At 44.5% G+C, this 26,893-nt stretch overlaps 1 protein-coding gene across 8 annotated transcripts in view; it reads right to left on the bottom strand.

The window, feature by feature from the left end:
* Positions 1–1,827: 1,827 nt before the first annotated feature.
* The window catches only part of stard13b (StAR related lipid transfer domain containing 13b), a 72,522-nt gene continuing 47,456 nt past the window's right edge, over positions 1,828–26,893 (bottom strand). For 6 of the 8 annotated variants that reach the window (XM_061827222.1, XM_061827223.1, XM_061827220.1 and 3 more), the window contains 13 exons: positions 10,928–10,999; positions 9,761–9,842; positions 8,497–8,560; positions 6,579–7,906; positions 6,340–6,510; positions 6,091–6,250; positions 5,655–5,853; positions 4,857–5,070; positions 4,359–4,473; positions 4,068–4,289; positions 3,772–3,989; positions 2,931–3,107; positions 1,828–2,636 (listed from right to left, as the gene is read on the bottom strand). In XM_061827222.1, coding sequence (XP_061683206.1) covers positions 2,519–2,636; positions 2,931–3,107; positions 3,772–3,989; positions 4,068–4,289; positions 4,359–4,473; positions 4,857–5,070; positions 5,655–5,853; positions 6,091–6,250; positions 6,340–6,510; positions 6,579–7,906; positions 8,497–8,560; positions 9,761–9,842; positions 10,928–10,999 — 3,140 coding nt within the window. In that variant the 3' untranslated portion in view covers positions 1,828–2,518. Of the gene's footprint in view, positions 2,637–2,930; positions 3,108–3,771; positions 3,990–4,067; positions 4,290–4,358; positions 4,474–4,856; positions 5,071–5,654; positions 5,854–6,090; positions 6,251–6,339; positions 6,511–6,578; positions 7,907–8,496; positions 8,561–9,760; positions 9,843–10,927; positions 11,000–16,463; positions 16,513–19,318; positions 19,397–26,893 lie in introns of those variants that run through there. The other 2 variants (XM_061827229.1, XM_061827228.1) reach the window with 2 other exon arrangements.

Genomic DNA, 26,893 nt, shown 5'->3' with positions numbered 1-26,893 from the left:
GGTTGCCAGCCAACCGCAAGCCACATGGAGACAGACAACAGTCACACACACCAATGGGCACCGTGCCACCTGCCCAGAATATGTCGCAACCATTCACACTTTGATCAGACACCATCTCGACATATTTGGAGCCCGTTTTTGTCATGTGGGCTGGCGATATTGCAAAAAGGCAAGAATGTGGCGAGTAGCACAGGAAGCCAGTAAGAGTTGCTTTTTTTTTTTTTCTAGACAAATGACACTTTGAAACTCAAAGCCTGTAATGAGATCTGAATTTGGCTCATTTTCTTTTTTAAGGTTAATTAAACTTTTAAAGGTGTAAAGCAAGCACCGGCTAATGAATTCAGGGATATTTTTTCGCGGAACCAGTAAAAGTGTCTTTTGTCCCGTCGCGTAAAAGGCTGCGGATCTTACAAGGGTGACGATCCATCCACTGAAAAGTACTTGAAAATGAAACTAATTTGCTGACTGGAAGTCTTCTCTTGCCGTATGAATTTCTAAGCCGAAAAATGAGAGCTTTCTAATCACTGGGTTTCAGGGAACGATCCATTAATGTGTTCTAATATTGGATATTTTTTGCCCACTACATTCAAAATCCAATTTAATGACTATTTGTGTAAAGTGGACTCCGAACACTATAATATTCCTTGGCTGTTCTGATTGGACTTTTTTTTTTTTTTTTATGGTTGCCCTAATGCTCCTTCATATGAAATCACGAGTGTCCAAACATTAAACACGGGCATCTATCTGTACATAACAGAAATTATATACTGTACTGTACCCAAAATACTTTATTATGACTTTTATCTAAAATATGCACTTTTCTCTAAAATCCAGTTCATATTTGGCTTTATGCTTATAAATTACAAATTTACTTTCCAAGATCCTTTACTGCAAAAAACACATAATAGTCTAATAAAATACAATTTTAATTTTAAAAATAACATTTTAATTAGAAATGACTCTTAACATGTCATCTTTAATTTCAAACGTAGGATTTTTTTAAATATACGGCATTATTCTAACATTACTGGTTACATTTAAAAAAAAAAAAGATTTATTTCTTTATTCTCATAATATCGCAAATCATCTCATCTAATTTCTAACAAATAGATGACTTTATTCGATACTAGTGTGACTTAAATTGAAAAAATATGAGCCTCTCAAATTCTTGACTGCCATAAAATTAGTAATTGAATCTCGAAAATGACTTCTTGTACAAACACAACTTCATCTATTATTGTTGATGACATTCAACTTTTTCCTTGAAAATACACTTGTAATTTACAATAACAGCACAAATAAAAGTACTCACCTTTATCTCCATCCATCCATTTTCTTAGCTGCTCATCCTCACAAGGGTGTATTAATGTTGGATGATTTGGGGATGAGGGAGGAAACCGGAGTGCTTGGACAAAACCCACACGGGCACGGGGAGAACATGCAAACTCCACACAGGCAGGTCCGGGATCAAACCGGGACCTCAGAGCTGTGAGGCCAACGCTTTACCAGCAGAGTCACCGTGCCGCCCACCTTTATCTCAAATGTTATCATTTTTGTCACGTTGGAACTTTACACCTGCAATATATTTAGGACAAGGGAAATCTTGACTTGTACAATAAATGGAAACTTTTCAGTTTAACAGCAATCACGCATAAAGCATTCATGAGAAATTACAGTAATTGCCCCAAAATCACCAGTAGATGTCCCTCTTTACTCGATCAGCATTTTTTAATCCTGGTTGTTGTACATATCATAAATACACAATATATATGTGTTTGTAGTTTGCACATGCAAATGAATGTGACAAAGAATGTTATTTTCCTGACAGTTTTATTTGAAAAAAAAAAACAAAAAAAGAAATGTACGTCCTTTATTGCCACTGGCACATCGGGTACCCTACGAGCGGGTCTGACCACGTCAAACCTTGTGTCATTCGCGACCACGCGAGGTCAAAGTTGAACAAAAACAAATAAGATGAATTCCAATACTGAAGTAAAACCAGTTTACATTTAAGGATAAATCATTCTGTATGAAATGACCGGAGCATTAATCACTTTACAAATGTCCAATATATACACGTCGTTTGCATGTACAGTATATTCACACATTTATATACACAATTATAGTTATAGCTTTAAATCTTAAAATGATTAAGATGTACATGCTTCCCAGAAGCGTAAAAGAGCTGGAATGTCCTAGACATTGTATATTACAACGGTAATGCATTATTATATATACGGAACATTATACTATGGAGTTTTTTTCTGATATCAAAAGTAAATAAAGTTCGAGACTTTTGGCAGGATGATTAAATTCCCAACAAGTAAATACGCTCAACACCTATAAGATGTCCTCATTTTGTTATTGTGCAAATACAGAGGAGCTCAACATTAGAATATAAAACAGAACAGATTCCACCGTGCCTTAGTTTCGGGGGAGCGTAAGGGGGGGCGGGGGGGGGGGGGGCGGCTTAACGTTGCTCTTTGACTTCACGATGACCGAAAAGGCTCCAAAGGTTTCAGATTTTGGTCTCTGGACCATCTGCGATGAGCGGCTGAAAAGAGTTGCGGATGCGAGCAGCTTCTGCGGCGCAGATGTGGCCGAAGGCTTTGTTGTACCATTCCGGAGTCCTTCCCCTTGAAGAAGAAGAAGAAGAAAAAAAAAAAGCAGATTAAGTCAAATCGAATGCAAATACTGGACCAGCCTAATCTAACTGAATTTTAATTACACCACAGAGAAAACCATTTCACTGATGAACATGTATGTGGCCTAAATGTGGGCTTCCAGTACCAATAAATGATGTTTCCACCAGGTTACAAAAATACATCTCTGGTTGTACGTTTTACATTCGTACAATGGTGTTGGCGACACAACTTTGCAGAACTTGCAACTGACGGACCCTTGATAAAAAATATATTGGTGGAACCTACTTCAAATCCACTCTGCAAATGTGAGTCAGCCTGGACTTCCCCGAGCCGCAGGGCTCGAGCAGGTAATTGGACTCGAGGACAATCGCTCGTACCGCGCCGACGGGAGGACAATCCTCGTGCTCGATTGAGACAGAAACCAAGGAACAGGCGCCTTTGGGCAAGTCTGTCCTCCATGACCTTGGGAAAACAGAAAAAAAAAAATCAGTTTGTCAGATTAAATTGATGACGAAGCATAGAGCGGACCCTCGGTTAATGACGGAGTTTTGTTACTGGAGTGGCGACATAACCCCTGTTCCCTCTATCACGACTGCTGAAATGAAGTATCCCATATCAGTAGTGAACATTATTAATTCAAATAGATTTGAATGGAATTCAGTTGTGACGCAGTCTTGTTGAAAAAAAAGCTGTAAATTTTTGCTTAATGGAGTAAGACGTAACGCCACCTGGTGGACACGTTTGATTCGGTTGATTTTACTACAGAGCCGCAACTCAAATTTCTCACAACATACTAGTCCCTCAAGTCTGTGCTGACACACTGGTAAAATCATGATCATAGTATATATATGAATGAAAAGTATTTCCAGGCCAAAAAAATGAAACAAATGAAGACAAAAGTTGTACGGCGGTCAAATGGTCAAGTACTACATAATATTAACTAGCTCATTACATAACAATTATGGCCATCGTATGTCAGGATCGCCGTGCACGCATCACGAAGGCTATGACATGAAACATTTTTAATGCTAAATCTGTCTAATAATCGTGGCTTGTAGCGTGTTTTTCTGCAATATTGACAATGATGACAATACGACATGACGATCGCACGGCGTTTCAAACTGACCTTAGAACCACAAAGTCTCGACTGGGGTGGGGCGGCATCCGATTCAGGACGTACTGAAAGACCTCGGTCTGCTTGTCCAACGTCTCGCACACTTTCCACTGCAGCAAATCAACATCCCACAGGTGGCGCTCTCGCAGCACGCGGTTCAACACGACCGACGGCGGCGCCTCCACCTCTACGGACACCCTCCAGCGTCTCAGCGGATTCCCATCACCCATCTGGCCACACGAAAAGCGCTCGTTATATGCAGTCATCACACAATGAAAATGAAATGAAATGAAAATGTGAATACTTACCTTTTTGTAGGACAGCTCTGTGCTATCGGAGCTGCTGCAGGACACCCAGTATTTGGATTTTTCCCGGGCCTCCTTGAGCAAGTTTTCCAGCCTGCCGTCCATGTGGTTGTCATGGGTTCCGTTGTCATCCTCCAGCTGTTTGAAGAGCTCCTCAAACGTCGGAGCGTGCAGGTCAGCCTCCACGTAGGAATTGCGCGACTGCGTAACCATTTCGTGCGGTATCTAATCGACAAAGAAGTGGAGTTGTGATACCACCTGGGTTGGAAGACAAACGACGGGCGGCTGCTGTACCTCGAAGAGACGATTGCACTCCGTGATCATGTGAGCGAGACCCTGTGTCGCGGCCAAGTTCTCATTCAGGTCCTTCTGGTCTGGCCTGCCACTAGCATACTTCTTCTGCATGGCCCTGAGGGTTACGGGAACACAAAGCCTATGAGGCCAGAGTACCGGCTCCACATCTAGATGCAGTGCGCACTACATAAACCCTACTTAAACTTGGCAGGACATCTCCTTTGATCCTTTCGGGCAACAATTTCATCACGGTAAATTAGTGAGCTTTGCTTTGTTTGTACACAGCGTGATGTCATAAAAAATGAGGTTTAAAAAGAGCGCCTCATCCTTTTAAAAGAGTAATCTACTGCACCCCCCGGTGGTTGAGAAAACTCTTTAACCCTTTTTAAGTCTGTTTATGGAGTCACGGCTGAAGAGAATGAATTAGGAGTCAATGGGATCTGCGCATATTTTGTCCAAGTCATTCTGAAACTATGGGGGCATCTGGTTAGGATTTACCTTGGGGAAAGATTGTCTTTCTTGAGGATGTTGAGATGGAAAAGGGAGGGTGCCAGGCACACTGCAATGTTCATGGGCGTCATCTGGTTTTCCTCCACCGAGGACGTGACGTCGCTCAGGAAACAAAGCAGCGTCTGCAGCACCTCTCGGTTTTCGTCTGACATCAACATGATGGCGGCCTGGACAGCCTGCAGTCTTTGGTCCTTTGGCACATCTGCTTGTTTAAAAACATTGATTTTTACAAGGCTGCGAAGGTTTTCATTCGTCCAGGTCATTGTCTTCACTGGGATTTGACTGGATCGCAATTGGACTGTTCTGTTGGTCTGAGAATATGTTTCAAGCGTTCAACAGTTCATGCAACGAGGACCCATGAGCCACAGGTCCGATGATGTTCTTTTGTCCATTCCAACAACACTCAATAATTCTTCTTCAAAAAATGACAATGGCCTCATAGGCAACTCCATTATCAGTTTCCAGATGAAGGTAAAATTAAAGAGGGCGTTTCCACATTGCGACTCTTGTGGACTGACAATATGGCCTCTCTGCCAGGCATCGCCATGGATTTCCCATTTTTGCACTCCAAAAGAACGATAAAATACGAGATTTGCGGTGTGCCACCAACTTGGAGTCGAAACAGTTGGGTTTTCCACAGAAACACTGGCACGCTTCGTTGCATGAACAGATGAAGCCTGCAAAAATATCTTCCAAGATAAACAGAAAGTCCAGTTGCGAATGACTCCTATCCTATCTGTGACCAAGTTGATGGTAGAGTCTGAAACCCAAGTGAAGTGTCCTTACATTGGTAGATATGGAGGAAGGTTTCCCCCAACTTGCTGGTGAGCAGCGGCTCAGGTAGATCCCTGAAAAACTGCTTCACCATGTCTGCCACGTCATAAGCGGACTGGTCGTCGTAGTTCACATTGTCCGGGGAGCTCTCGTTCAACTGCCTCAAAGCTTGAATTCTGGACTTTACCCCTGATTTACGAAAGAGTCCCACCTAGCGGCACAAAAAAAAACATGTTGATATCAAACGAGGATAGACGACGCCATGACGTGAGAGCAAGGTATCGAGCTGTTATTGTCCGCATTGTTGTTTTACGTCTATTGTATCGTACAAGAGCCTGTGTTTTTGTCAGCGGAAACCATACACCCCATTATCCCCGTTAGGCAAAGCCAATCACTTGTTACGTCCCTTCTGGACGCATGCAACCCGAGAGCGTGCACTCCGGCTGACCTGGTCAAGACACTGGCTCCTCAGGTACCGCAGGGCCTGCTGCAAGCCGGGGGGCAGTGGTTGTCCAGAACGCTGCACCTGCACTATCAGAGGTACGCCGAACACATTCTTATCCTTGTAGTCCGGCACCTTCATTCTCTTCATAAACTTTGGGACTGCCCTAGGAGAGACAAAAAAGCACAACTGACAAGTCAAATTCCACACATTTGCAGATTGAGTCGGGTTGTAAAGTGTTTGAATGATGCTGACCAGGTCCAGCCGTGCTTGTTTGACAAGGAATACTTTTCCATGATGGCAGTGAGACGCAGCAGAGAGAATTTTTGGAGCAAACTCAGCTGGCCTGCGGACTGGTTGGTTATCTGCAGAGACGCCACCGAGAGGCTGAGACGATTGGATATCTGAAAACTGGGCCATCGTAACCTGGAGCAACAAAAGGCAGAGAAAAGTCAGTCCTCTGCAAGAACATAATAATTTAAAAAAAGTCTCACCGATTGGGTCTTGTAAGTGAAGCCCCTACTCCCGAGTCCCTCCTTTCCCTGAGCCTCGTCGCTTCAATGTCGGAAAGAGACACTCCATCTCCAGCGCTCGGCGTAGTCTGGCTCTCCACCACAGAATCTGCCTCGAAGTCTAGCGTGATCTGACTTGCCTCTTCCCTTGCTCCTTCCACCTTTGGCAACCCTTCCCCACCGGGGAGTATATTTTTGGACCAATGGTCTACTATCTGCTGCAGACCGCTGACATGCATCAAAATGTCATCCAGGTGTGGAAACAGGTCTTCTTTCTCCAGATCTATAAGGTCCCCGGTGCTAGCGTAGAGATGAGAGCCAGGAACATTGTCATAAACGCTTATGCGGCTTCCTCGGGAACAGCACTGTGTGACGGGCCTGGCTTCCTGCCGGCAAGAAATGAGCGAGGAGTCCAGGTGCATGCTGCCCCTGTGCCAGTTTATTGAGCCTCCGTTGGTTGGCGAAAGACTTTCTATTGACAGTGCTTTGGGGAAGGTTCCTGGCTTGTGGTCATTGGGAATATGGACCACCAGGTCCTCGTAGGAGCAGAATTCATTTCTGCGATTTTGTTCTGCAACTTGGTTGCCTGAGAATATGTCGACGTCTTCTAAATACATGCCACTGCGCTTGTGGTCGGCCCGGCACGGCTTCCGCTCTTTAAGGCTCGGTGTGCTCCCAGCACTTCCGCCGTAATGGCTGCTACCTTCGCTGCCGGACTGAGACAGAACTTTGTGGGACGGCGGCTCTGGAGGCCTGCCGTCTCCGTTTAGGATCTCTGCACACGGCAGCGTCTTGAGGGCGTGGGCCTCCTGCTGCAGCACAGGAGAACTAATGACCAAGTTCTTGCGACCCCTCCCGAGCGCTCCCCGAGAGCGTAATGTCTCCATGCGTTTCAGGAAGTCTTTGGCACGGGTCCGACTTGTCTTTCCGTGCTTGTGACGCAGCGAGCCGTAATGGCTGATGTCTTTTGCGATGTGAGACATTGTAAGAAGCGTCGAGTCCGGCATGGCTACGGAATCCGAGCAGGTACGTGTAGAGCAGTCAGAGTCCTCGGCGCTGAGGCCCCGCGGACCGCTGCCCCCGCTGCTCTCGCTATGTACCGACGATACTTCCGGCTCACTGAGGTCTGTTAAAACGCTTTCGCTGCTGGTTGTTGTTCTTAGAGGCCCGTTGTCACCAGCGGACGGCTCCGATGTTTGGTTTCCCAGAAGGCCGTCGATGTCCTGCAACCTGGACCAGCGCCGGCTGCTCCATTCAAAAGTCCACTTATCACTGATGGCAAACAGGTCTTCCTCATCAGAGTCTTCGCTCTTATGGAAGACATAAAACATCAGATAATCAGCAGGTCGCAATGCAGTACAATTTGAAGACAACAAATGCACAATTTATAATGTACCGGACATCTGGGATGCAAGAATAGAAACAATAATGTTCATGAGGAGTTTCATGCAAGCACATTTCTCATTTCTATTATCAGTCGGAAACTTATAACGGGGTAAATAGGTTAGACTGCCATGTATAGGATTACTGACAGTGTATCATCATTACCAGGAAGGACAATGAGCGTGACCTGCTCGGACTCGCTGGAGGAAGCATCTGCTCGGAGTTAATAACATTACACAAGCGGGAAAGAGTGATGCAACACTACTCCTTCGAAAATAAACTGCCATAAATAGAGCATGCTAATAAAAATACCATAGACTGCATTTCAAAGTGCGTGACAGACTCAAAACTAAGAAGGACTGAAAAAGCTTCAGCAGTGTTGGTTTTCGGCTTCATTCGAATAAGACTATGAATAATATCGAATTCCCGCTATGGACATTTGGACTCATTGAATCACCCTTGAAGTCAGCAGAAATTCATATGAATTATTAAAATGATAACGCTGGAAAACACTTACTTTTTTCTTTGGGAGGTTCACGTCAAGTTTTAACGAGGCGCACTTATTCAAAGTGTTGAGTCGCCTGAAAACACAAAAAAAACAGACTATCAACATACAACAGGAAAGACAAAATGTGAATCAATTTTATTGCCATCATCAGTGAAAGGTGCATTAATATTAATACAATGATCTCTGTCCAATGGTGCAACATGTAATATACATGGTAATAAAAGTAATTATACTAATATCAATAGACTAAGAAGAAAGGAATTAAAGAATGTGCAGTCCATCAGTAACCGGGATGTCGTAAAACCGAGACCCACTTTACAAGTTTAGATGTGTGTTTGAAGTACCACAGTAGGCCTGAGGACTGAAATAAGTGGAAATGTATCAGAAAACTTCAGATTCCTCTGTGACCAAGAGAACTGTTTTGCTTTTCGCAGTGATTGATGCATTGGTCACGGACAGTAACAGTCGCAGGATATCGGGGTTAGCCAAACAAAAAGTTCCCAGGATTGTTACTGTAGATAGCAGGATCCCAGCTAAAAGGAGGATTTCCAAGCGGGGCCCCTTCGGTCCAAAAGGCCTCAAGAGCTCTGAATACGGCTGCTGTAACAGGAGGCTTCCGAGAAGGGGGATCCCACAGAGCGTACATGAAACATCGATTCAAATCGACTGCAGCTACAGTACACTGCTATTTGTTTTGGTGCTGCGCGAGTTTGCTCGGAATTACTCGCGGCAAACGTTACCATGGCGATGGCGTGGCAAGGAAGGCTGGAATCACACGGCAGTTGGAACACTTTCCACTGGTGTTCCATTTGTCCCCGTGGCCACTTTGGAATTTAGATGAGTCGCTTCGGGGTTGTTTAGAGTCACAGTATGTCGAGCGGTGCGAGGCGCCCTCGCTCTCCTCCAGCTTTTTCCTCTCTTCATTGTCGCCACGGTTACCCTGGCGACCCAGGCGCTGTTTTCTTGGAAGAGAAGCTCTCTCCTCTGACATAATGGAGTGATATTGAACTGCACTTTTTTTTTATGGCTTAATGCACTTAGAATTTTTTTTTTTTTTAAGTCTAAGTTGTCAAAATAGTGCACATCTCGAGTTTGTTGAACACACTGAGCTCTATGTTTTAAAGTCTCTCGTATAAACATATTTGACTTGTTGCAGTGAATGCAGTTAGGAAGGGGCTCATATAACACCTTTTATTTGCGTTCACACTCTGGCTTCTCTGTTAGTTTTCCACGCGCAACCACGTTTAGAAGTCAACACAATGTATGTATTTACCTGCAAAGAGGCTCAACGAGATCTTTGTCCAGAAAGTCATGGTCTCGTTTGACAGGGCTGATGTCGATGGGGAACTGGGAGTCTTGAGGGCAAAGGACACATTCAGATTAGAAGAGCGCCTTTGTGTATTTACATAGATGACAACATGGAAACAGGGAGCCAAACTGAGCGGGGGCACATTCCCAGAAGCAAACTGTAACACTTGTGTAGTATTTCATGCTAACGAGAAGGGACAGAATTTGCCCGAACAACAGCGCTGTCGCTTGTGCGGGGTCGTTCCGTATTGGGCCGGGTATGGGTCTTCTCTTACATAACTCGGTGGACCGCATCCAGAATCTCTGAATCTAACATTCCGCCGCATTCATGTAAAGTCATTAACTTTTTGCATGAAAAGCAAGCCGACAGGCAGCGATGGCCGCTCGGGCCGAAACAAGGCTCGGCCTGTTTGCCGGGCTTTTTAGCTTTGAAGCGGCAGCGTTACATCTTCGTCATGGATTTCAGGTCCGCTGGTGATTCGTTAGAACCCTGCTGCATCAGCGAAGAAACTCCCTTTTAGTTGCAATCATTCCCTGTCATGAAGCTTAACCTCCAGACAAATGAGAGGTCTTGTTCAAATTACTGTGAAGCCAGAAAACCCACCGGCAATCAGGGACAATCCTTTAAAATTCTTTTAAACAATCAAAATGAGACTTTTAAACACAATGTAAACCAATTACAAAACATTTGCATGACGTATAGGAAATACTGCACAGTCCTGATAAGTGCTGTGTGCGGTGACTCGACCTGAAGATCTGTTATATAGCAGATCCGCACCAGGGTAAAGTGCGGGAACATTGTACTTCTCAGGTTGATGTTGTAGACCGAGCAAATCTTGTCGTTGCTTTGTCTCATCCGGCAGGCTCAAGAATATTTTGAGGACTTCAATGAGCTCCGCTGTGCGTGCGGTCGATGAATGCGGCGAATTGTCACGGCCTGACCGACAAGATGACCTTATGTGCTCTCTTCTCCAAAAATGGCTGCATTCAGTTCCCGAACTCACTACATTGGCTTCAAAATAAAAGCCCTGACGGAGTTATTTTGGTTTACGATCCTCCGTGTCTCTATCTTTAACTGCATGTTTGCCTTTTGTATCTAATTTCGAATTGGCACGGGAGTTTTCACATTTACCTTCAAAGAGCTGAGCGTACTGGGGAAATCCGGCGGCCCGCAGCCAGTCGCACGCCTCCTTCGCCTCGACTTCTGCAAACACAAGATTCGAGGGTATGTCAAAGGACAAATAGTTTCCAATTTTCTATTTTTTTTTTAACATGCTTTTGGTAAAAGTCACCAAAGATCAACAACCCAATCGTTACGTCAGAATCTGGCACACCGGCTTGCTCACACACAAAGATTTACTTGGTTGTATGATTTCACATTTGCCGGCACGCCACAAACCCAAATATCAGAATATAGGCGGTTAAAAAGTCAATTTTCCTAAATGTATCCCCTTAAAGAATGAGGAGCAGAATGAACTGAAACCGCAGTGAGGTCAGTTTCATTCCGACTGACCCGATGACGCACTGCACATGGATGGAAAAAGCTCTACCCGACTTCTCCAGACGTGTGGGCGTGTTGACCTGTGGGGAATTAAAACCCCCACCGACCCCCCCTTGCCCTTACCCCCGCCACGCTTGATTATTGGGAGATACCAGGGATGTGACCTTCCCAGTCGGCCAGTCTGACTCACGTTATCTCAACTCCTTCACACGGACTTGATATAGCCGCCATCAAGGTCTTTTTACACTTCAGGCGGCCTTTACGGCGCGACCGAGTTTATAACGTCTACCTGCTCAGCTGCAATCTGACACTTCGACACGTTAATAAAAGAAGCTGTCTGTGTCTGCTAAATTCAGCTAAAACTCTTCATTAGTTCAGACCTGCGCGAGCTAATGAGATCCAACAAAAAGAGGTGCATCAAAGCCAATACACAACAATAAACTGGCTGAAAAGAGCGATATGCATATATGTTAGTGTAGCAATAGAAAAGCTATTATCCATTTACTGAAAAAAGAAAGCTTGTGAAAACAATGACTGAAGATTGCAAATACAGGGTCGGCTAAACATGAAGTACTCACTTTTCGCCATTTGTGGCAGGGCACAGTCCCGATCCCGCAAGTAGAGCGAGCGTTACTGCCATCAGTAACAACGAATGCGCCGTGATCAGCGAGTGACATATTGGCTCACGGGCGATAACGTATTTAGTGAGATCAAAGGCAGCCGGAGTATGCGTTTTACTCGACGAAAAACAATCTAATGAGCACCTCTGGGAATTCTGTTGTGGCACTTCACAATTGTGATGTGTTACTCCAGGCAGTCTTTAAACACATACCAACAACAGACACACAATCACCACAAAACAATATAAAGACATCAAGCTGATGTGACATGAGCTGCTGCCGTTGACATGTTTAGGAAGCAAACTGTTGCCACCTTCCCATGAATGCTAACAAACTATTTACTGCCACTCCGACGTTGTCTGACACAAGAGTGTCGCAGGACATCCCGCATTCGCCGCATGGATTACAAACCTCATCCCCAAATACCAAACAGCATCCCAAAATATGCTAATAGATGAGTGACTACGTGTCTTAAGCCATTTTTTTGCTACACCAAGTAATACTTCTGTGGTCTCCAAGTATCACCACCATTGCCAACATTAAACCACACCAGCTTCTTCAAGTCTTCATCAGAAACGAGGCAGAGGTTTTGGTTCTAAAAAGTATTTTTATTTTATTGTAAGATACTGTTTCAACTTGGAGACACATATATCATGGTTAAAAAAAAAAAAAAAAGCTGTAAATAAACTCTCCCATGCCTTCAAAATCATTTTCTAAGACTGTTCTATCCAAATAAGTGTCACATAAATAAGACAAGGTTTGTCAATTGATTGCAAAAGGCTTGGAAAACAAGTTGACTTGAAATTGCCGTTGTCGTGACAAATACTGTCCGAGTACTTGCGCGCTTCATGGTTGGTTGCCACCCTCTCAGCTCAGCTCACCTGAACGCCAAGCGGGACATTTCCGGCTTTTAAAGGAGCATCTCAGTCTCAGCCAGAGAGATCGTCGATGTAAATCGACATGTGCTGTGCTTTGAAACCGTATTTAACAGTATTTGTCATTTTTATTGTAACTGTGGGTGAAATAGCGACGTTTGTATTCATTGCTGCCAGCGATGAACGTCGCACGCAAGTTCAATTCAAGTGAACGGTAGAGGATGACGAGCATAACCTCAAAATATTTCCATCACTTGTATTTATTTTTTTTTACCCATGTCACCTTTGAGCTCATGTACCTCATTACATCAACACGGTAAATTATGCTTCACAGTGAGAGCAAGACTACGAAGGAGTAAAACGCGATCTCGCTACGATTCCTTGGCCGCCACAAGATGCCATGATACCACCAAGGACCAATCAGAGAAAAGCTTTTGTCCATTTTTAAATTAAAAATCCAACTTGAATGAGAATTCAAATCAGAGAAAAGCTCATTTACATGTCACATAATCAAAAATCCGACCACCTCAAAGACCAATTAAAATAACATCAGAAAGGGCATTCTGGGCATTTTCAAGTAAAATTCTCTTACAAACCCGATAAAACATTAAATAGGCTTTATATTTGTATGTGCTTTATGATATATATATATATATATATATATATAGACAGTATATACTGTATATCTTCAACAAAATTCTAACAGCATATTTAAACAGATTTTATATCAAATTTCACAAAGCTTCACAAACTTGGAATTTTCGGTGACACGTTCAAATTGGCTTTTGTGTATGTGAATGAATAATTCACATCACATTTTCTCAAAAATGCATTCGGTTGACTACCACTGACATTCGTCACCACAAAGATTAAATGAACTCGACAGTAACATTTTGTACATTTTACACATTCCCTTTTTTACTGTACAAATCACTCTCGTCACAGTAACAAACAAAAATGTCTCAAAGAGTATAGATACTAAAACAAAGTTCTCATCTTAATTCACCCAGAAATGTTTTTTCTCAGTGCAAAATCTGCTTAGTCGAACCGAAGAATGAGGCAGATATTAATTTTCAGTTCTATGAACTATATGATTCTCTTTTGTCATTAGTAAAAGAGCATTTTATTCCTCTGACTGTCACTATACGTCACTGGCATAAACCACCGAACAAGCCAAGCCAAGAAATAATTTTCATACCAATTAAGTGAACAATATGCTTACCGATTCTACCTCGTCATCACAACCAAAAGCCGTGACAAGGTTCCGAGCCGCTATACTCCACACCAAACCAGGACTCACCTGCGCTGGTTCACATGCATGTCACTCTGGCCAAATCAATGAAAAGTGACTTTGCTCTTCAGCCCTGACCAACAAATGGATAAATATTAGCATTTCCCCCCCACCTCCACGTCTGTCCTTGGATAACAAAAAAAAAAAAAAAAAGTTCACTGTTTAGCCAGCCAACACGCCACCGATGACGTCCGTTCCTATCTGCCGCATTCACACCTGCTCAAGCAGGAGGTCGAGAGCTTCTGCCGAGTCTCGCCTCCCTCCCAGGTGGTTAATATCTCACGTCCCGTATTGTTTCATCCAGCAGGAAGCCCCCCACCACCTCCACCACCCCCCCACTCCTCCAACCCTGCCAAGTAACACGAGCTGGGAATTCCTCCGTGTTTGGCATTCTGTAATGCGACACGGAGACATTCTGTCCTCTCATCCTCTCGCCGAGGAAATCTCCCGTGGATAAAAGGCCGGGGCGGGCACCATGCCAAAGAATGAGAGCTTGTTTGCTCTCGGCGACCCGCTACGCTCGCAACTTGTGTACAGTGTAGAGTTACGAGTCCACAAAAGCGTTTGGACGGGGCCATAATGGCAGAAAATGTCCCGAGATGTCTCCCACTAAAGTTTCTGAGGCAGAGAGTGGGTGACTGTCTTTCTTTCTTTCTCTTTCTTTTCATACAAAATTACGCAACTTTATGATTATGCAATTTGTCAACAAGATTGGGCGTGTATGATGCGCTTCGAGGAAAAAGTTTGGCTGAAGCGTCATAACCATTAGCCAAAATGGGTCATTTAAACAACCTACTCACAGACGAGGGGAGCGCAAAATCAAACGCTTTAGAGGATGAAATAAATACAACAACCAGATGTTATTGGTTTTTGGTATTTGGGCCCAAAATTAGGTTTTGAGAGTTTCTTGACAAGGCTCAAATGTTTTTGGGTTTTGTTATTTAAGCTGATACAATCATTAAGATGGGATGTATTTTTACTGAAATCAAATCATCTTGGTTTTTTTGGGACTTAAGATCCATCCATCCATTTTATTTGCTGCTTATCCTCAGGAGGGTCGCGGGGAGTGCTGGAGCCTATCCCAACTGTCAACGGGCAGAAGGCGGGGTACACCCTGAAATGATTGCCAGCTAATCGCAGAGCACATAGAGACAAACAGACGCACTCACAATCACACCAAGGGGCAATTTAGAGTCTCCAATTAATGTTGCATATTTTTGGGGTGTGGGAGGAAACCGGAGTGCCCAGAAAAGCCCCACGAGGCGCAGGGAGAACATGCAAACTCCACACAGCCGGGGTCCAGGATCTTTACCACCTGATCCACCGTTCTTACGGGACTTAAGATGAAATTCTTTAATTATGGAAGGTATCTTAATGAAAATGTCAGCTCAAGGCAGAAAAACATTTGAGTCAAAACTTTCCTGAAAATGGGATGTACCTTAATGACACTTTCACAAAATGTTCCTGATCTTTGCGACTTGAGCTGAAACATTCAGTAAGATGGGAGGTACCTTCATGAAAGTTTTATCTCAAGTCTAATCAGCCAAGAACATTTGACTGAAACGTAAGCGTAAACTTTCTTTTTAAAAAGGAGTTGTCTCTTTGAAAGCATCAGTTGAAATGTTCTTTGGTTATGTCGCTTTCATTTAGTATCTTGGTACTGGTATCTTAATGAAGGTCTGCATGGATGATAGACGGCCGTTTCACTAACATCATCGAGCAACAACAACAACAGCCTTTTGTTGACCACCCCACAGGAACACACCCACCGAAGCATTCCTGGTGTTTGTGGTTGGAGCTGAAACCCTCATTATGACACGATGTATCAACAGGTCATAAAAATACAAATATTTGACCTGAAACTTTCATTAAGATACCGCCCATCCTAATGAAAACTTTAGATCAAACCAAAAAGCACACGAACTCAGATTTTCCTAATTTTCACTACATTGCGCCATCAATCCACAAAAGCCAAGAACTTTGGATTTACTTCCCCAAGTCGGAAAGCTACTCAAATAAAATGAATCAAAGTTCTCTTTATCAAGACATTTTTGTTCCTCTTCCTGATGATCCCTCCAATGAGCAGGCCATCGGTTTCAGACTAACATCCATTCCTATGCACCCGAGTCCATTACTTAACTGCTCAGAGTTCATTTTTTTGTGAAAAATTTCCAAAATTTTTCTGCATTCCTCGCCACTAGCACCATTTGATGGAGAAACCTCAAAGCGCAGTACTGGTGGTCTTCACTTTAGAAATCTGTCTGCGCCACAGCCGATCATTAACCTATGCTTGCGCAGTAGTAAAGTCATAATTTCAGAAACTATTTGTATGAAAAACAGTATGAGAGATAACTCCATCACCCACAAATGTTTGTACTCACGGGAAATTTTCATCATATAGCCAGGATGCTTCATATATCCGTCAAGGGCCTCGCTATTCCGCAGTCAGAGCATCTTTCCTTCCCACGCCGCGGCGCATTCCTGCTCGCTCTCGGCACAGCTTGGACTTTGAACTGGGCTCCTTCTGCCCCTTTTTCCTCTTGCCGTCTCAACCCCCCCAGCGCCACCACTAAAGGCCTGTCCCCACACTAAATCTTTCCTTCAACCCAACCCCTTTCTATGGTAGACTCCCCCACCCGTCTTTTCTCCAGCTTGTGCCCAGCCCTCCTACCAACTGTGCCCGAGACAACTCTTTTATAACCCACTCACCAAGTTTTTGCCATCGCCGCGGAATTCCAGGACCCCTCCAGAACCGATTCGATTTATTCTCGCCGGCTACGCCAACAAAGCTTTGTCCCTTGGGGATGTTTATTTGGACCGATTCTGCTTTTCGCCAAGCGCAGATGTTCTTCCGAGGGTTGGGGGGTGGGGGGCGCAGATGTTCTTCTGAGGGGTGGAGTTGGGGGGGCATAGGGAAGGCTGCGAGAGGGGGGAAAAAGTCTGACATAAAGTGTCAACAATCAGCAGCTGTGAGTCACACTGTGTCGTCTGCCTGGACCCGCTAAACCGTCTGGAAGGACTCCACCAATGAAAGGATGTGTGTTATCTGTCATCTGAGAGAATGATGACTTTCTTGTGACAAATCACGTACAACCACTAACCAAAGGAAGCGCAATCTGCACTTTTAAAGTATCGAGCACGTTCCCAAAAGTCAGCAAGAGCGTGCTGCGGCTGTGACACGGGGACAACGGCTGGAATGCAGTCCTTCCAGCTTTTCGCAGGCTTTTATGTTCGTTATGGTCTGAGATGCCTGACTTCTTCACAGTATTGTCAAGTGAAATGGAAAATTTGACACACCACAGAAAAGAGTGTTATTGACAACCCTGCCAAATGTGAAAGATCCAAAAAATTGGGACACCGAGTCCGTGGAGATATCACGAGATGTAAACTATCAATTATTTCAACATGCGGATAATATGCGATTACATAAGACATAGCTGCCCATTCCGCAGTTTCCTGTAACTTCAGAACATTTTCCAGATGTAGCCCCAATAACTCGTGAGCTTAGCTGCCGTTTCGCTCTTGTAAAACAAAACGAGTGGAGCCGGAGCCTGGCTTATAAACTCCAGAGTGCAGACGGAATGGCAGAGGCGGTCCCCTTTAGTCGTCGTTCCAGAATAAATATTGGGCGCTTTAAAAGCACTCTAAAACAAACAGCTCCGATTTATATGCACTAACGGTGCGCAATCTTAGAAAATTTCTGCTCTGCCCGTCTTTTCCGTCTCCCCTCACCGAGACCCCTGAGTGACTCAGCCAGACGAGGCTTGAAAATAGACCTGTCCCAAAATAGAGACAAGGTGGCACTTTACAATCAGCAGAGTTGAGAGAAATCAGTTTTATTTTCATTCATAGCTGATTTTTTAGAAATAATCTCAGGATTTTTTAAAAATAGAAAGTACATCTGAGCAGGAGATCGACAGACAGATCGGTGCAGCGTCTGCAGTGATGCGAACTTTGTATCAGTCCGCTGTGGTGAAGAGGGAGTTCAGTCAAAAGGCTAAGCTCTCACTTTCCCAGTCGATCTATGTTCTTATGCTCCACTATGGGCACAAGCTGTGGGTTATGACTGAAAGAACAAGAACCCGAGTTTCTTCCACAGGGTGTCCGGGCTCTCCCTTAGAGATAGGGCGAGAAGCTCGGTCATCCGGGAGGGGCTCAGTGTCAAGCCGCGACTCCTCCGCATGGAGAGGAGCCAGATGAGGCGGCTGGGGCATCTGATCCGGATGCCTCCTGGACGCCTCCCCGGTGAGGTGTTCCGGGCATGTCCCACCGGAAAGAGACCCCAAGGACGACCCAGGACACGCTGGAGAGACTATGTCTCTTGGCTGGCTTAGGAACACCTCAGGATCCCTCCGGAAGAGCTGGAAGAAGTGGCTGGGGAAAGGGAAGTCTGTGCATCTCTGCTGAAGCTACTTCCCCTACCACCCGACCCAGAGAAATGGTAGAAAATGCATGGATGGATGGAGTACATATGTCATGATTTTTTAAATAACAGAACTGATTTTTTTTTTTTAAATAATCGTGATTTTTTTTAATTCTTTTACAAATACTGAGATTTTTAAAAAACAGTTTGGGCGATTTTTGAAAATCTTTTAATAATACACATTTTAAAATGATACAGATTCTGATTCTTTAATTTAAGGGTTTGAAAAGTTTATACGTTTCCAAAAATGGATGGATGGTGATGATCTATCCATCCATTTTCTGAGCCGCTTCTCCTCACAAGGGTCACAGGTGTGCTGGAGCCTATCCCAGCTAACTTCACCCAGGAGGCGGGGTACACCCTGAACTGGTCGCCAGCCTGTCACAGGGCAGATGGAGACAAACAACGATTTGTACTCACGTTCACACCTAGGGGCAATTTAGTCTCTAATTAATAGATTTTTGGGGGATGTGGGAGAAAAACCCACGCAGGCACGGGCAGAACATGCAAACTCCACGCAGGCGGGCCTGGGATTTGAACCCTGGCCCCCAGAACAGTGAGACAGACGCTCTAACCACTAGCTCCACCGTGCCGCCAAATAATCGAAATATTTTTCAAAAAGATCCGCTACGTGCGTGGATGCTTGGAAAGTGCGTCTGCCCTATTCCTCACCTCCCTGCCTGCACCGAGACGTCTGAGTGAATAACACCCCCCCCCCCGAAAAAAAAAAAACAGACTGTAACTGAGTGTCTGTAACAAAAACACCTGGAGGGCTTTTAAGAAAAAGGAAAAAAAAAATAAAGGAGGATTCACCAGTGCGCTGGCAGCCGGCAAAGGATGTCATCACGCTCGGCGGCCTGAAGCTGAGGCCTGTCTTGCTTCTTTATGATGCTAATTGCACACAGACACAGTCAGTCAGCAGTCAGCCTTACAGTAAAACTCACGACAAACACACTTCAAACCACAACATCTGATGCGTCTTGCCCCCCCCCCAAAAAAAAAACTCACACTCCCTTCGTCCAACAGCCCAACAGATGACGTCGATATCGATTCCGTATCCCAGAAGCCAAAAAATTGCGTCGGAATGTTGGAAATGCGGCTTTTTCCGAGGGCGGCTTTTAATTAACGCGGCCCAGCGTGACTCCCGACGAGCGCGACAATGGCACAGTTGTCACAACGAGACAAGGTGGCGCTTGGCAAACACCAGGCCTGATTTAAAAAAAATAAAATGAAAAATCTGGGCTTGGAAAAAAAAATAATAAAATAAATGCAATTTGGAACATTTTTAGACAATAGAAATCTTGATTTTTTTTATTTTAAAAATGTTGTTTTCATTTCATTGATCATTTTAACAATTTAACTTAATGGTAAACATTAATATCTGTTATAACAGTTCACATTATTTTTTTTAATACTAATAAGATTTTAAGTCAACCAGAAATTAATAGTAATGTTTTATGCTTTATTTCTCCAGTGGTGGAAATAACAGAATTCTCACTACCAATCTTGAGCTTCTGTGTTAAACTAAAATTAAAGTACAATAGATCTTTAAAATAAAATAAAAAAGTAATCCAGTGTATGTCAGTTTCGATATGATGTGTGAACTCTGATAACTAAAACCTTTAAGTCAAAACAAGACTGGCGTTTCCTGTCCACCAAAGAGACAAAGCACAATGGTTCAAAATCATCCGTCTACAAGCAAAGTGACTAACAGCGAACGCCGGGCCAGTAATTACACAGAGCCCGCATTGAATCACCCGTAGACTTCCTGAAGCTTCATTTGATTCCAATGGAGGGCGGCATCGTTAGCGCCACAGTCGACGCGGGGGCGCGGGGTTTAAAATGACCAGCCCGGGGCCGCGTTGTCCTGACGACGCGGCAACGCTTCCTGAAAAGCGAACGAGCCAGCAGATCCTCCGATTGTGCTTTGGGGTGCACGTTTAGACGAGGGTCTCTTGTTTTAAGTGCCGACCTTAGAACAGCGGTGGGCAAACATTTATGCTCGAGGGCCAAATTTGGTTTCTGAAACTGACAACGGTTGTGTTCTGACTTCCATTTCATTGGCACATCCTCACTTAGAAGAGGGTGTACGCACTTATTTATTATTACTTTTCCTCTCCTAATGTTTTATTGTAAAACAAAATCTATTCAGTTGTACAGGGGTGCCAAACAAATTTTTCTCACGGGCCACATTGTAGTTCTGGTTTCCCTCAGAGGGCCGAAACAAAAATATTGAATCGTCTCATCATATTTACATCATCAATTTATGAACTAGTTTTGGAATCAGAAATCAAGGGTAATGTTTTTCTTCAACTATTCATGTTTGGTAACACAAAAAGGCTTGTAATATCTCAACTTCACCATTTACAATACACGGCAATTTGAAATTTTGGTCCCGATTTTCACAAGAATCGGGGAAATTGACACTGTAGATTTGGCCTCGTCGGCCATGTAAAATCATGTGCTGGGCCGGATCTGGCACCCGGGCCTTGAGTTTGACACCTGTGCATTAAACGGTGATGGACAAACCGCGATCCCAAAACAGTTCTATTCAAACTTGTCTGAAAAACCCTTACAAAAATGACTTTCAAGTGATTTAATTTTGAATGCACACAAGCAGAGAAGACAACCCAGGCTAAACTTAGCTCCTCCCCGACATCCAAAGATTCTCAACTGAGATGCATCACTTCTATGAACCACATTCGTATTTGAGTTCATCAAGGATGGCACGAGACTGAAATATGCAGGGGATTTCTTTGGCTCCCCGCTTCGCCATGTGGGCCCTGCGTGAAAACCGCAGATGGATAAACGCCGGCTCTTCTGTGCCGGGACTTCGATACTGAGCGTCAAAAGGCACAAGTCATAATCGGCTGCGCCTTTTCATGTCTTTTGACCAAGACCAGATTGCATCTTCAAAGAATCCACATGATTCATCTCTTTGATATAAACAGTGAAGCTGAAGAAGATTAACATTTTTTATGATCCCCACGACGCACACACACACACACACACAGCAACAAGTCACTTAGTGTGAGGGTAAATAACACGAGCACGCGAGCTTGGGAGCTGCTGTTGTTGACCGTCGTCAAAGCACGCCGGGTCAAAAGTCAGCCGAGTGCTGTCCGCCGCACCCCCCCCCATTGGTGTCCCGTATTGAATTCAAACAAGAGCAGCACAGCTGTGGTAACACTCTCCTTCACCTCCTGAAGGACACCCAGAGAGAAGACCCTTTCATCTTTCAGGGGTAACAACCCGGTGACTCTCTCCCCGTGGTGTCTAGAATGCCGCTCATGGCCCGATTGCAAAATGCTGCCGCTTAGAACGGAGATAACAGTACGAGTCGGGAAACGTGCCCCTGCCATTTAAACAAAACTGTAGACGCTGGAGTAAGTCTTAAAAAGTATCAAGTCTGAACTGTCAAGTTTCAGGAAAATCGCAAGATACCGTGGCAAAAATCAAGCAAGTCAAGTCGAGCGCACAATAAATCGAGTGGAATCAAGACAGTGGCTGCTGCTAACCGAGCAAGACGACGGAACGCAACTGCACTGTCTCGCAACTACTTTGCACGAGTGGCCGACCGTCAGCAGCTACGTCGGCTGCGGCTCAAAATTCGAATCGGAACGTCACGGTATCGCGACGAACCGCCGACATGACCGTCAATCAAAAACACAACATTGTGTAATTTGAGCCACCAGACCAGAAAAAGAAACTGCAGAGCAATTGGAAAAAGCTACACTGACTGATGACAGGCGTGAACCGTCCACGGAAGCAAAATGGAAATGATGTAGCTGTCAATCAACGCGTGACACTGATTCGCTGTTTTGTTCAGCGCAGGCCCCCGCGTCAATCCATGTCCGACACTCGGGTACGCTGATCGATGAGCTGTCATTGTGGGTTTAATAGTGAAGGATGACGTTCGATAACGGAGCGAAAAACAGTCTCACGCTACCAAAAGTACAGTCCGGGTGGTCCTCGTTTTACGACGGTACAGGAACTCCACATGTTTACAGTTCACGAATTAGAATCAATCGACACTAACATTTGATGGAAAAACTTGTTTTTGAAGAAGTGAAACCCTGATTTCAAAACCTGACCCTGAATAGAAACCCACATTTGACACACTGCTTTGAAACCCTAACCCTTTTTTAAAACAGAGTTGTGATCCAAAATAAATCTTTGAAACCCTAGACCAGGCTTGAAAATCAGCTAAAACCAATTTTCAAACCCGAACTACATTTTGAAACCAACCCTAGGAATTTCTAACTCTCCTCTGTAATCCTGCCTCCTGTTTCAGACCCTAAATGTGACTCGAATCCCAACTTTCAAACTCGGACTCCAAATTGAAACTCAGATTTGAAAAGAACAGTTTTTGAAACCGTAATCTTGGTTGAAGCCCCAAATGTGACTTGAAACCCCAATTTGAAACAAGTTTGAAACCTCAAACTGACCTTGAAACTCTAGCCCATGTTTGAAACGTCACTTTAAACCTAACTTTGAAACTCTGTAAGCTTGTTTGCATTCCTAAACCGAGTGTGAAACCCAACGATGGCTTCAGACCTACAGTAAGTCTGAAACCTTCATCCTCGCTTGACCCATCTTAATCCCCCACTTTGAAATCATGACTTAAAACTCGAGTTGAAACCCAGAATTTGAAATGTGAAGCGTGTCTCTAAAAGTCTACTTTGAGACCCAGAAGCCTTGCTGGAAACGCATCTTTGAAACCCGAACCTTGGCTTGATACGGTAAGGGTCTCATTTTACTGGAAAACGACAGCGGCTGAGCCCCCGAAATGCGCCCACTTGTGTTTTCTGGGACAGGCGCGATAATGTGACGCGGAGGCTTTTCCCGACGAGCTGCTCTGCGGCGGGAAAAGCCTTTTGACGGCCATCTCCGGGATCTCTGTGAAGGATTTGCTTTCTTTAGTGACGAAAACATCAAGTGGGGATTTTGCGGATTCTCCCTGATCCGAGCGGGTCTTGTTGATCTTTGCGGCCTTATCGCTGCGCTCCTTTTCCACTATTGTCTTTTGTCCGCAGATGAATAAATAACTCGGCGTAGGTGGAATACGTACTGCCAGCGAGACAGTGGATGACTGTGTCCTGTTTTTCCCCAACCAGCCATTGTCCATTGTAAAGATCCCTCAGCGTTGGGGGGGGGTTACTGTAAATGGCGTCAAATGCAGCATTCCGGTTAAGCTGCGATTTTGAAAATGTGCACAGTATACAACTGAGGGTGCGAAAGGCCGGACTAGGAATCACTTTTGGTGTTTTAGCAGCAGAGACCATTATGTGCTCCTCGAGTGCACAGATGCTAATTTCTAGTCGCATTTCTTACATATTTTACACATTTTAAACCCACACGTGCCAAAACAAAGGATACAGTGACCCTACCTAGTTGCACACCCCCACACCCACGCAGAATCTCTCCTAAAAAATGTGGTTAAAAACGCACCTATTCCTGTTTTTGTCCCTAAGCCGAATCCTGGTTTAGTATAAAAGTAGTCCTTTGGCAGCATCTTGGTAAAAAGGAACTGTGTTGAAATAGGGCTGCACAATTAATTGTGATCACAATTTTGACTGTCACATCAACCAGTTTTAGGCGATATTTACATCTAAAACATAGGATCTGCTACTGAGCTATAAAATATCAATTTTCTTCACTGCTTATCCTCACATGGGTTGCGGGGAGCGCTAGAGCCTATCCCAGCTGTCAACAGGCAGGAGGCGGGGTACACCCTGAACCGGTTGCCAGCCAATCGCAGGGCACATGGAGACAAATAGCCGCACTCACAATCACACCTAGGGGCAATTTAAAGTGTCCAATTAATGTTGCATGTCTTTGGAATGTGAGAGGAAACCAGAGTGCCTGGAGGAAACCCACGTAGGCATGGGGAGAACCTGCAAACAGACAGGTGGGTCCAGGATTGAACCCAGGACCTCAGAACTGTGAGGCCAAAGCTTTACCAGCTGCTCCACCATGCCGCCTAGTCTATAAAACAGGATTAGCTTTATTAGTTCTACAATGGGGAAATTGGTAATCAAGTACTTAGTCGACCAGTCATCAGCCAAGCACCATTGGGCAAGCACATTCCTATTAAGGCTTCATTAAGCTGCTAACATGATGAATAATTGTGAGAAGTAGAATTTTTTTTCCACTTTTAAAAATGTTGAGCCCGGCACAAATCATTCTTGGAGTCGCAATCTCAAGCACTCAAGACCAGTGACCTTGCCGTTGACTTTACCCCTATTTTCATCCGCGTACATGAAAAAAACATCCCGATCCGATTTCAACAAGGTAAGGAGTAGAAAGTACAGTTTTCGAAAATCTACTAAAGTAAAGTAAGTCTGTATTTGTCCATTGTTTCTTCCTTCCTTCCACGGGCCTCGACTGATCGCAGCACTCAGGCCACCCAAACGCGGCAGACACGACGCATCGGGTGGGCTCAAGCTCAATTGGAGCGGCCCCTTTGGCAGACATCCTCAAGTTACTGAACGTGACCCCCGATGTCCCCACACGTCTTCCTTGCAGTAAGGCGCCGGAGGGACCGCGTTGTCGCAAAACTCTGTTTTCGCGCCCGTAATGACACGCTTTTGCGTCCACGCTCCCTCCTCTCTCCCTTTAATAGCTCGTACAAACACTGTCATTTGCTGTTCTGACACAGCCGAATAACAACAGAATTTTTTAGGTTTGTCCTTTGTTCACCAGAGCCTAGAAAAATTTGCTACTCTGCTACCTTGATGCAACAGGCCATCCTTGTTTGTTTTGTTTCTCATTGCGACAAAATATTTGACGTATGACTGTGCTGGCCACAAGATGGCGACAGCAAACTTCACCACAACCATCAGCAAGTCACATTTTTTACCTTTGTGGTGAACGTACAAATATTGATGATTTATTTGTACAGGGAAATAGTTCGAGCTTGAAATCATAGAAAAAGATGCACGAGGTGTGGATGTCGTCAACTTGCTAAAGTTGAGCGCAATATTTCTACGATATGTAATAAGGGGAAGCGGAAGGAGTCCATAAAGGCTTTTTACGCCAGCCAAGGGCATTAAAACAATTTTAAAGCTGCAGACCTCGGTCCAGGAACACAGGAAGAATATTAATGTGAAGGCACTCTGGTTTCAACATCTTGCACAGTACATTTTATACATTCCATTTTACACATTTATTTATTTTTACCTCGCTTTTATGTTTGCAATGGCACAGGCGCTCTCCTATTTCATTGTACAGTGTATAATGACAATAATTGGCAATCATTCATGAACACGTGAGGAAGCTGCTGAAAAGTGAGGAAACACTTTGTACAAAAGACAAAAAAACCCCAAGAAAAAAACAGTACATTAAGTCAAAATCCATCCATTTTTTTAGCCACTTATCCTCACGGGTCACGGGGAGTGCTGGAGCCTATCCCGGGTGTCAACGGGCAGAGGCGGGCTACACCCTGAACTGGTTGCCAACCAATCGCAGGGCACATGGAGACAAACAGCTGCACTCGCAATCACACCTATGGGCAATTTAGAGTGTCCAATTAATGTTGCACATTTTTGGGATGTGGGAGGAAACCGGAGTGCCCGGAGAAAACCCACGCAGGCACGGGGAAAACATGCAAACTCCACACAGGGGGGTCCAGGATTGAACTCAGGACCTCAGAACTGTGAGGCCAACGTTTTACCAGCTGATCCAGCATGCCCCCCATTAAGTCAAAATAAAGTGAATAAAACACAATCATATACAAAATACTGTTATTCATATTTTGTTTAATAGTTATTACTGTATTTTTTTTCATTATAGAACAATATTTTTCTTACTTAGCTACCCCAGTCCTCCCCAAGTTGCTGTTTTTTTTTTTTAAGCGAGGAACAGAATTTCTTTTGATTTCAACTGCGAAAATACACGTCATTTGAGTTACGAGCATCTTCATGTAACAAATCAGACGTCTTAAATCAAGTTACTGCTGTACTGTAAATTGGTTTTATGTGCAACGGCGGCTGTCTTTAGCCCTTAGCACTCGGAGACAGGACAGCAACATACAAGACGGGGAGGAACACTCCAAAAAGAAAAGAAAAAGAAAAAAAAAAAACGTCTTCTTCATTAGGTCCATCACATTTGGACCCGGGCCCAGATGGGGCAGCGTCGGGTGGCCTCCCTCTTTGGGCAAGAGTCAAAGGGGAGCCGGAGATTGAGGCGGGAGCTGTCGGGGTGGACGGCCGCGTCAGAACAAGGGCCCCCACCGTGAGAAAGCCCTCCCGGGAACGCCATTAAAAAAAAACCCAATGCGGCCGCTTCATTAAGCGCCACAAGGCCGCCGTTGGGGAAGGCGCCGCACGTGATACAATCCTCCTCTCTACCGCATGGGGGCAGCAAAGCTCATTGAAAGTCATCGTA

This window comes from Syngnathoides biaculeatus, chromosome 8, assembly GCF_019802595.1.
Source record: "Syngnathoides biaculeatus isolate LvHL_M chromosome 8, ASM1980259v1, whole genome shotgun sequence".
Taxonomy (NCBI): Eukaryota; Metazoa; Chordata; class Actinopteri; order Syngnathiformes; family Syngnathidae; genus Syngnathoides; species Syngnathoides biaculeatus.
The sequence above is the reverse complement of the archived record's forward strand: the minus strand, read 5'-3'. Positions and strand labels throughout refer to the sequence as shown.